Source organism: Cryptomeria japonica, unplaced genomic scaffold (genome assembly GCF_030272615.1).
Source record: "Cryptomeria japonica unplaced genomic scaffold, Sugi_1.0 HiC_scaffold_836, whole genome shotgun sequence".
NCBI lineage: Eukaryota > Viridiplantae > Streptophyta > Pinopsida > Cupressales > Cupressaceae > Cryptomeria > Cryptomeria japonica.
In genome coordinates this window covers 28404-40745 of record NW_026729575.1, presented here as the reverse complement: position 1 = coordinate 40745, position 12342 = coordinate 28404, and the positions used below count along the sequence as shown (strand labels likewise).

The 12342-nt window shown below is 34.7% G+C and overlaps 1 protein-coding gene across 1 annotated transcript; it reads right to left on the bottom strand.

The window, feature by feature from the left end:
- Positions 1-458: 458 nt before the first annotated feature.
- LOC131048724 (G-type lectin S-receptor-like serine/threonine-protein kinase At2g19130) lies at positions 459-2894 on the bottom strand. Its single transcript, XM_057982793.2, has one exon. The coding sequence runs from the start codon at positions 2892-2894 to the stop codon at positions 459-461; it is 2436 nt and encodes an 811-aa protein (XP_057838776.2).
- Between the last annotated feature and the right edge of the window lie 9448 nt (positions 2895-12342).

Below are 12342 nucleotides of genomic sequence, written 5' to 3'. Positions count from 1 at the left end.
AAGTACACATTTCAAAGTGTCAATTGATACTTACTTAAAGATGTTCCTATAACTGTGCAATTAAAATTGTCAATACTTATGCACAAATGACCTAGTAGTTGTGCACAAATGCCCCAATAGTGAGCAACTATTAGATAGTAATTGTTAAATTTATTAACTTGATTTTAGTTATCTTTTTTTTGGTGCCTTTAAAATTAGTAACTGAAATTTGGATGTACAAAAAGTGAATGGTTATTGGAAAATGAAACTGTACTCTTCCCTACATTATAAATTATTTCTTTCATATAAAATCGTCTAGCTAAACACATCACCTAAAATATAGTAACAAAATGATGCATAAAAATATTTATCTTCTTATTTGACATAAAAAGTACATTTACACATTACTATGATTAAACATAAAACATATTAATTAAAATGACATGTTCACCACAACAGTTTATTACAGGTACATTACTTTAACTAATGCCATTGCCACCGCTATCCGTACTAGTCTGGCTTTGTTCTGCTTGCTCTTCCTCGGGTAGAGACTTCTGAATCTGCAGAGTTCGAGGCTCCAACTTCCCTTCCAGCATCCGCACCACTTGCCCCATGTTTGGTCTCATATACTCATCCTCTTCTATGCATAACAAACCTACAATACTTGCTCTTCTCACCTCTTCAATATCTGCCTCCTCTGCAACACCCTCCTCCACAATATTAATCGTCTTTCCCTGGTTAATCTGAGTTGCAGCCCACACAGGAAAGTAATACTTACTTGAATCTTGTACATTTAACTCCAGATTTCTTCGCCCCGAGATGATTTCGAAGAGCGTCATACCAAAACTGTAGACGTCAACTTTGGGAGTGATGGGAAGACCGGAGATCCACTCTGGAGCCAAGTAACCTCTCGTTCCTCTTGTAGTGGTCAGCACGTGGCTAAAACCTCTACCCACAAGCTTTGCCAAACCAAAATCTGCTATCTTGGGTGACAAATTACTGTCCAGCAGAATGTTTCCTGGTTTAACATCGCTGTGAATGATGCAATCTCTACATTCTTCATGGAGATAAAGTAACCCTCTTGCAGTGCCTAATACTATCTCAAATCGAGTCTTCCAGTCAAGTACCTTCCGTTCAGTTTTTGAGTCACTTGTGAACAGTAAAGAATCCAGAGAGCCGTTCGGCATGAAATCATAAATCAGTAAGCGTCTGGATCCTTCTGCACAAAACCCTCGAAGCCTGACCAGATTTACATGTTGAACGTTTCCAAGGGAACTGATTTCCGCTCGGAATTGCTTCTCATCTTGTGATGAACCCTCCATTTTCTTTACAGCCACAAGCGTACCGTCCGTTAGAGTTCCTTTGAACACTGAGCCAAATCCTCCGCTCCCCAACTTAGAGCTGAAATTCCTAGTTGCAATTTTCAACTCCTTGTAGCTAAACATTCTAAGAAAAGAATTAGAGGAATCTCCATACCTCTCAGTCGATCGTAGCCGATGCTTCCGCCACATTACAATCGAAAATATACCCAAAACAACGGCAAGAGCACCAATGGTACCAAGCATTGCGCCCACAATACGTGTGGTTTTCCCTTCTGAGGAAGATTGCCTATGAAACTTAAGAAGTGCAGAGGCAGCTACTCTAATGGACACATTTGTATTGCTTTGTGATGGAAAACTGTACATGTTTAGCAGATCTCCTGACCAGATTTTGCACGCCGATGAAGGCGGATTGAAAGTAAATGCAGTGCACGAGCAGTTGCGGAGACACGCTTTCTCGCAATCTTTTTTTGTGGGTGCAGGTAATGAGAAAGAGTAATTATCATCAGGCAACATTACGTTCGACTCGAAGAATTGGTCAGTGCTTTCATTTTCTGCATCGCAGCTCAACGGGCTCTGCCTAAAACAGCCACTTGACCACCACTCTCGCGATCTCCAAGACAGATCGTCTTTGGGCTTGAACCCTTCTGCACAGGTGCAGAAGGTAAGATTGTTGGAGTCGCAGGTTCCATAAACCCCACAGAGACCATATACGGCACACTGATCTCTGGGTTTGGACCAGAACATGTTCCATTTGCTGCCCTCAATCAGATTGTATTCTTGAATTGCCCCGGAGTTAACTAGGACGAAACGGGATACCTTAAATATGGGATGAATCGGTGAATAAGTCATATACAAAAATGAGCCAACACGTTCAACGCTGATATTGTAGAACCCTTTGTTTCCCATTTCTGGGATTTCCCGGAAAATTTCGCCATTCCATGTCCCGCTCCGCCAATACTGTACAGAGTTGTTCCATGTTAGCACAAATTGTTTAACCCCGGATGGATCCATGTGGAAGGAGAAAAGCCCAGGAGCGGGATCCAATGAGTTTTTCCAAGAAACTAACTTTTGCTGTCCACCGAACCTCATCCCGGGTAACCAGGTGTCTACAGGATGGTCGAAACTCTCCCAAAGAGGGTCAGATATATTCTCATCAGCCACCATTAAAAAGTTACCCGAGTCTAAAATTACAGCCTTTGAAGCCTTCTTGGACACATTGACCGACCATACAGATCCACCTTTTGCATCAAACAGTCCCAGATGACCTTCTCTTGACAGCTTCAAAATGCCAGGCCTGTCTCTTGCGGGAGTCTCCCTATTAGCCACCCAAACTTTTGTCTTCTCTGGTACTTCGGCATACCAGATGCCAATATACCAGTTATTACTTCCATTTGTGCTAAAGAATCCCAATTCAAACATCCCATTCATTGAGATTATTGTTTGCTTTCCAGTAAGCGAGTCGCCTAAGAAAAGTGTATCTCCCCTACTAGCAACTGACCCATCAATGGTGTGAAATATAATTAGTATTACATGAAAGAAGAGCAGATATCCTAAGAGACCATTTCTTCCCATTTCCATCTTGTAGGTTTCCATCGTTTCTTGAGTTGATGGAGACTATATAGCTCTAAACTGAAGCACAGAAAAATCAAGGAATGACTTCATTGAATAGTAACAGAACAGCAAACAATGTAAGCCTGAAAAGAAAATCGCCAGCAATAATTTAGTACAATTTTTCGTTTAATAAATTTTGTTTAGTCCAAGTTTTAATTGCTTCTTAGTCAGATATAAGAATTTATATTTGAGGAGAATTAGATTACTAAGAGATGGACGGACGCGCACCATTTTATTTCCGCGTATTGGACCAGTTAAGGTCGTCTTCTTTGAAGACTTGAAGCAAGTCAAGGTCTATTGAGGAAAAAATATCAGAACTAGAAATTGTGGTTTGAAAACCCAAAACCGAAATTGTTGAAAATGGTTTATTTTACTTTGACATTGGACTATACCTATTGTTGACAATGAGAATGAGGACTCTTCATTCAAAGTCTTGCATAAGAGGTGGTATGGAAATGTTGTTCTCTATTGTACACTTTCATGGCATATTCCATTCAATGCTAGAAGTAATCTTTTCCTCACATATCTAGGAATACATGCTCGTTTGGTGAAATCCCACGAAAACCACACAACCTGGAGTAGCATACCCATCCATTGTCGTGTCATGGGCATGTTGCATATGGCTGAAGCTATTCTGGCTCCAAAATACACCTTCCATACAGCGTGTTAGCGACAGGCTAGTCAATCGTAGCCGTTAATTGCAAAATCGACGATGTAAAACGCGCGACTAACACGCGTGTTAGTCAATCCATACTGTCGTTTTGGAGCCAGAATAGACGCGTCCGCTACATACCCCTCCATAGTACGATGTACCGTCTATTCACGGACTCAGACCTGACATGACAGAGTTGAAAAGTGACAAAAGTCCTCAGATGCGTACAACGCAAGTAGAGCAATTAAAAAAATATTGTGTCTAAATTCGTTCAAACAATCTTATAAAACCAAATATTTTCAGGTAGAAAATTTCTAGTTTCAAAACAATTCTTTGAGCATTACTATTTAGTAATCTTGGATGACCAAATAAGTTTGTATAGTATATGTTTTTAAGGTACAAAATAAAATCTTTTTTCTTTAAAAGTATGTAAGAATAAAAAATAGTAAAAATTGAAAAAAGTTTAGATTATATATGTAGTAAGAATTGTTAAAGTTGAATTTTTCAACATTTTTTATTAAAATTTTAGATCATATCTTATAAAATTAATGTATTTCTATTATTCTTGATATTTTTTAATAAATGATTAGAATTTAATATATTACATTTTAATTTTGATTAGCAATTATTTTTAAGTAATAGTTTGATTAGTAATTATTTCTTATGAATATTTGTATTTATATTAACTATATTATATTGATTTGCACTAATGAAGTTTAGACATACCAAACATAATGCATGAGAAAATTTGTAATTGGATTATTAATATTAATTCACATTTGTAGTTGCACTTCTTTTTTTTTATGTGGGGGAGATATTTTGGTCCATTATGTTAGAATGCAGTAAATAACCTTGAATGCACTTGACCACGTGATGAAAAATAAATTAAATAAATTATAAAAAAATAAATTTGTACTAAGATATTAAATCAATTCAAAGCATAGATAATGAAGCTCAAATAGATAAAAAGGAAATGACAATCAGTAAATAAGGCTATGCAAAGAGGGATGTGGAGTGAAACAAGAAAGATAAAATGAAATAATGGTCTTAGGAAACTAAAATGGTTGAAGAAGATTACTTGATAAAGATGTCAATTATAAAACCTTTACCCAACACATAGAATGTTATATGATTGAAGTGCCATGTAAACATCATGAGTCAAAATAAATTGCTTCATTATCCTTTAAAAAATAAAGGTCACAACATGATGAGCCAACTTTTCACAACAAATGATGTCCCTATCTTAAATCCACGATGCACTCCCTCCAATATATCAAAGAGAGTCAAGTACTCAACAGTAAATACATTAAAGTATAATACAAGTTATAATGATTATCCAAAAAAGTGTTGCCCATGATCCTCCATATAAATATCATCATCACCTACAAATACAATAAGTTAGTTATAAAATTAGTTTTCAAATTAATGACTTGGAACTGATTTAAGTTCAATTCATGATTTCCTTACCATCTCTACTTTGCATTGTGTCGGCTACTGTTATTGTTTGGTTAAGATCAAGATAGAAGGGTAACATACATTCTTGGATGTTATGTTGATCATTTAAAGTTGCAACAACATTCACATTTAACATATCAACATATATACAATTAATTTAGAAATTAAAGACTCAAAATTTAAGAAAACTTGTTTCATAATTTCATTACCATTTGTAACTTGCATTGCATCCATTGTTGTTGGTTGCTTAGGATCAACAAAAACAAGTAACATATGTTCCTGATTTTTTTTATCATCCAACACAAGTAACAAAATGCACAATTAACAAATCAACTTAGATAAAATGCTCAAGTGTAAAATTACAATATGTAATTAATCAAAACAATATTTAATTTTTTAATTAAGTGTAACTCTTTGTTGAAGGGTCTGATTAGGGATAGCATTGAGCATTGATGGTTGACCTCCACAACTTGTATCTTGTTTGTTTGATTGGATATAAAAAAAATGGTTAAAAATATGAACTAATTATTTTTTTTTAAATAAGAAAAACATTTAATAGCTAATGCAATACCATCTATAACTTGTATAGTTTCATCTGTCATCACTTTGTTTACATCAATAGAGAAAGGTAATCGACATCGTCGAGTACTATTTTGATCACTCAAACCTACAAAATGACATGTTTAACATAAGAAATAAAAATAAGAAATATTACCGTGTAAATTACTAAAGTACTTTAAAATAAGTGTACTCACGTTGATGCATGATAATGGCTCTTTCTTCTTGTATCGCTAGGCTTGAGCAATTAGTGACCTTTTTTTTAATTTTGCTTTCTATGTCATAAAGAGGGGAATTGAAAATTTTCAGGCTCCTCAATTATTTCATTTAAATTTTGAGAAATAGCATTATGTCTGTGATGAGTACAATGTTATTTATGCATTTTACTTGGACTAAACCATGGTGGTATTCATCTCACAGGCATGTTCTTTGAGCCAGGGATTGATTTAAATTTGGAAGATGAACTGAAAGATGCATGGATATCTATTCTAAATCTTTCAACACACTGACTAAAAATTGGTTTTTCATCTTCTCCAATTGGTAAGTTTTGAAGCAATGAAGTCAAATAATCAATGAAATTTTGAAAGTTACCATTGGAAGTATTAGATGACTTCCCATAATTTGTAATAGAAATAACAATGATTAAGTCAAAAAATATATAAAATCTTTTGATATTTCATTACAAAATGGTGATTTTAGAATTTACCAGTTCTTTGAGCTTCACCAATGGCAACCCCATCCACATCTTGATATTCTAAAGGTATAAGACCATCTATAATTGAAACAAAAATTAATTAAGTTTGAGAACCATAAAATAATTTAATATTTACTTATAAAGATCATATTGATATTACCAATGGTGTTGTTTTCATGACTAAAACTCCCTCCAACTTCATTATTATTATCAACCAATAGAGTAACATCTGTAATTTAATAAAATTAATTTATTTAGTTTTAAAAAAATATAAGAATCATAAAAAATACAAATATTAAAATTAAATCTCAAATGACACTTACCAACAACTTGATCTTCCTCATTTGTCTTGTTTCTCTTTAGAATATTTAAAACCTTTAGCACATGTTTGCATGTATTTCCTCTTTTTGCCCACTGACAATCACACACATGAGAATCTACTCTAAATTTCCTAACAAGATACCATTTTACTGGAATGGTTTGACTTATTATCTTATATATGTTAGGAATGAGATAATAGGGATAAAAGTCAGCATCTGTGATTGTTTTTTATCTTTCTAATGTTGTTATGTAATATCTTTCATTTTTTAAATTAGTTATGAACCCAGATAGATGTAAATATCTTTTATTTTGATACAATGACTCTACCCTGTGGGGAAGTGTATGGATAAGCCAATCCATTCTCCTTGTGCATTTCTTAGTGTTGGCATTTGGCATTATAACAGACAAGGGGAGATTGTTGGCATTTCAATAAGGATATTGAGAAGGTTGTTGATGATTATGGATATAACTGATTAAGGATGTTTATTGTCTTAATATTATTATTTTGTCATTGATGTCAAGAAATTGATTTTCTAATTTAGTATGATGTTGCCATATCTTGAGAAGTATGATTTGATGAGTATAAAGATGTCAGTAAAAGAAACAGAAAGAATAAGATGGATAAGGGGAGAAATAAGTTATTCTATGGGCAACTATTACTGAGTTAGACAATGATGAGATCATGATGATTAGATTGTTTTGATATCCTACATATGTTATTGATTGAAAGGTTAATAATATACTATGTTACCGAGAAAAGAACCTAGTCGGTAAACCCTAAGGTTATCGCTATCGGTTAATGAAGGCAGAATGTCTACCGAGTGAATTTTAGTATTTACCAAGTTGCAATCGAGTAATAATAGAATACATTAAATAATTACATGCATTATTTAATGAAGGAAGTTGATGAGCTAGCTATGATTAAATGATTGGTATGCCATGAATGAAGTTTGTTAAAGAATCTATGGCAAAGGAAAATCGGCAGGAAGATCTACAGCTCAAATTGAACCGAAATACCCTAGTACAAGTTCCAAGAAATATATGCAAGTTCCAAGGCAGGGTAAAATGTTTTCAGATCGAAGGATACATTGAACCTAGTCAAAGTTTGAATATCTGATGGCTATGATTGATCATGGAAAATGTGATCAAGGAGATTAAGCGGTTGGTGAACTGTTTATAAATAGGGAACTATTGATAAACAATGTATGCGGGCAAGTGTATGCATAGGGATGCTACATAGTGATTACCGAGCACAAAAGCTTGAAGATCTGTTTTGAATAACAAAGTATAGAGCCCAGCAGATGGACAAGATTAGTTCTATGTCTATATTGTATTGAGAAAATAAGAATCTACTTTAGCATTTTAGATGTGAAGTTGCAGATAGATTTTTATTACTGTTATTTAGTGAAGTGATAGAAAATCTCTTAACCGAGTGGACTTAACAGTCTTATTTGTAAAACCCTCTAGCAAGGTGACATTCTCATTGAGTGTTTGAAATCCTTTAACAAGGTCACTTCTAACAAGGTGAAGATCCTAACAGATCTGAGGGAAATCCCTTAAGCGGGTCACATCTAGCAATGTGTTTGTAATTTTTAATAGGATTTGCCTTTAACCGAGCATACTCTAGAAGAGTATATTTCTTAGTGGGTCCGAAATCCCACTGTGGTTTTTCCCTACTTGGGTTTCCACGTTAAATCTGGTGTTATGAGTGGTATGATGTTTATATGCTTTTGAGTTTGCATGTTTAGTAGTTTTGGTTACATTACTGAAGTTTATGTTATCGAGGTTGAATCTGATGTTTTTATGGCAGATTAAGTTTGTATGATTCACCCCCCCTCTCATCTTATTAGCTTGGCATCTGTACTTACATTAAGTATCAGAACTATCACTTAGAATGGTCACTTAAATAGTGACTCTTTATGTGGAAGTGATATGACTCTATGGATGCATTGGTTTCTTGATTTGCATGAGAAAAGCTTAAAAAAAAAAAAACCACGTCTCTAAACAAAAAATATAATGTCTTAGTATACAGAATATACTACTTGATGTAAATGCATATAAACCATAATGAATATACTGATGATCTTACCTATACGACTCTCATCATGACACCAAGTTTTCTGAAAGTACTCAATAAATTTTTTCTCTTCTTTTAATTCCTCCATGAGATTTTTAATTATATGAGTTGTGATGTTCTCACCATTGGGGTTGATTGTATACATGATCTCATCCAATCTATCAGACATTTTTGTTCCAACATCCTTATTCTTGACATACCTAGATTATAAAATATAATATTAAATTATAATATGTAAGGATGTTTCCATATATTTTAATTAAATATTAACTTACTTATACACATTATTCAACCATGCCCTACACACATGCCAAATACATAAAAGTACCCGACAACAAAAGCATAATCTGCAACTCACACTATAAAGGTTCATAAATTGCATTCTAATCAAATTGATTGTTAAGCTAAAACTAATTTATTTTAATATTAGGAAAAAATTGTTTCTATAAACTGAATATTAAGAAATTACAATCTCATAAATATAAGAGGGAAAAGTTTAAAGGTACTTGAGGAAAAGATCCAAAGATGTATAAGAGGGATGCACCGAAGTTGAACAAGTCAAGTTTCTCTACATGGCAGAAAAGGATGAAGCTGCACCTATCAGGAGTTGGAGAATATGATGTATATTATCTGGAGAATGATTTCATCACACCAAGCACCTATCCATTGACAATGGAAGAGATAAAAGCAAAGCAAGAACATATCCAAGCAATGATTGAAATAACATCTGCATTGACTGATTTAGAGTTTAATGATCTAGAAGGCTGCAATGATGCAAAGGCAATGTGGGACAAGCTCATATCTGTGTATGGAGGAGATGAACATGTTCAAAGAGAAAAAGTGGATAGTCTAAGAGGACAACTTGAATCTATGAGGATGAATGAAGGTGAGAACATAACTCAGTACAGTACAAGACTACAGGAGATTGTCAATCAAATCAAAGGAGAAGGGGGAACTATTGAAGAAAAGGATATAACAAGTAAGTTGTTAAGAAACCTTCTACCGGCTTATGCAATCCGAGTCTCTGCAATCAATGAATTGAGGTCTGTACCTAATATGCCAGTTTCTTTAGATGCTACTATTGGTAAGCTACATGCATTTGAGTTAAGTAACTTTGATAACAGTGGGTCATCGGTAAATAAAGTTGAATCTATATTTAGTTCTTTTCATATTGGTGAATCTGATGATTACAATGATAGAATGAGTAAGTACACTAAACGGGATCGCAGTGGAGCAAGTGAAAGATTTCGCAAGAACATGGAGGAAGTACACAAGTATGAGGAAATCAGAAAGCAAGAAGAGTTTGAAGCACTATTAGCCAGAAGGTTACTGAGAGGCAAAGGTAAGTATAAAGTGTTGATTTTCCCAGGTTTTATTGGATGTATTTTAATGTATATATCTGATTCAATCTAATACTTGTATTCTTGGAATTCTATGTGTTCTCAAATTGAATAACATTATACTATATATATTCCTTTGGAGAGGCATGTCCTTGAATAGACATGTATCTCCTTTAATTATGATAATTTAACCAATATTGTAATGTTTCATCAATCAATTATTAATTTAGAATAGTATAATAGATTAATATTGAATATTAAATTTTATATGATTAATAATAATATAATAATATAACATAATAATATATTATTATTAATCAACATATATTATATGTATTCTAAATGATCATTCGACTCAAGCTACAAATATTAACACTCCCTCTTAGCTAGGGAGGATGATCAGACAAAATGTGTAGTGATCTCCCATGTCAACACTTATGGCCCTCACCATAGATACACAAAACATAATTAACACTCCCTCTTAGCTAGGTAAGATGAATGTAGACAATATATTCAAGCATCATAATTTAATAGATAGTGATCATTTTAGTCATTCATGAGAATCATACCATTTAATCATTTGGTATGTAGTATCACCTAAACACGTGATCTTGAAGTTCATCACATCAATCTTGCGATTGATAGGATATCACCTAAGCATGTGATATCAGTATTGCCTACACGCAATACTTAAGGATAATCATATGAGAAAGATTTAAATTCTCATCTTATCCAAGTTGTGGTATGTGCATTAACATTTCATATGAATGTTTTACCACAACACAATCATGGCTTCATCCATGATTCACCAGAGATCCACCATGATAACTGGTTTGGACATTATAAGATCATCACCTTATAATGTCTCCATACAAGTGTTCATTATCTTGAGAGATCGTCACCTCTTAGATATGAACCCAGGGGATAAAATCCAAAAATGTCCTGTCATGACAAAGAAGTTTACACATTAAACATGCAAATACAAATTGCAAAGCAAATTACCTTTCTATCATACCTAAACCTTTTCTGAAGTGATCAACCTTCACTCTGAAAGAGGTTTTTGGTTAGAATATCTGCAGTTTGATCTCCAAGGGAAAACCCCCCTACTTAAGGGAGAAGCACCTAGCATAAAATGTCTTTATATATCAAATATGTCTAGCAATAATGCAAGATACGGGCCCAATATATGTTGCTTCACTCCTTGAAGCAAATTTCACAAGAGCAAATCTAATTGGTTTTCTTTAGAGGATCGATCTTCTCTAACTAATATATAAACTACTCTTCACATAAATTGAATGGATCAGAGATTGAGTTTGCATCTTCTATATATATGAGGGAGGCACCCTTTCACAAGGGGTCGGTCCTCAATGACACCATTTGTCTCTTCACAAGGGTGACCACTACAACATCAACACTCCCTCTTAGCTAGGGAGGAATCCTTGTTAATAATATAGTCATGAAATAACATCCACCATGGCTACTCCTAGAGAGTGGAACATGATTCATCATGGTACTCAACATGATGATATCCATCATGGCTACTCCCATGTATGAGAATGCATATGAAGTATGAACACAAGTGCCCATCATAGAGTTGCTCAACGTGATGTTTTCATCTCATCGTGACGTTCACCATGACTACTCCCAAAGGGTGGAACAGGGGCCTTCACCTCAAACTTCTCCCTCACAGAGAAGAGTGTATTAACAAGGGCTTGCTCCTCAAACTTATCTCTCACAGAGAAGAATGCATTAAGCATATTTTCATGATGGTGTGGCTCCCTCTGATACCATGTTGAGACATGGACCAGCTAGGACTTGAATCTAGGACCTTCCATACACTACTGGAGTGCTCTACCACTGAGCTACTAGCCCCTCTTGGACCAGTCCATCGTTAGTCCAGGTGTGGCTTATTTCCAACACCAACACCCCCCCTTAAGCTACACCTCTCGTGTGCTTGGGGCTCCTAGCCTGGACCTGGCTCTGATACCATGTTGAGACATGGACTAGCTAGGACTCGAACCTAGGACCTTCCATGCGTTGCTGGAGTGCTCTACCACTGAGCTACTGGTCCATCTTGGACCAATAGCTCAGTGGTAGAGCACTCCATCAACGCATGGAAGGTCCTAGGTTCGAGTCCTAGCTGGTCCGTGTCTCAACATAAAGGAAAACTACCTTTGAAATGTTTCAATTGTGATAAGATAGGACATATGGCTTCTAACTATCCTGACAAAGATTCTACTGAAAAGAGAGATTACTGAGATGATAGACAGAAAGATAATCATTACAGAGGATACCAAGACTTCAGAAGAAGAGATAGAAAGTCATGCTTAATA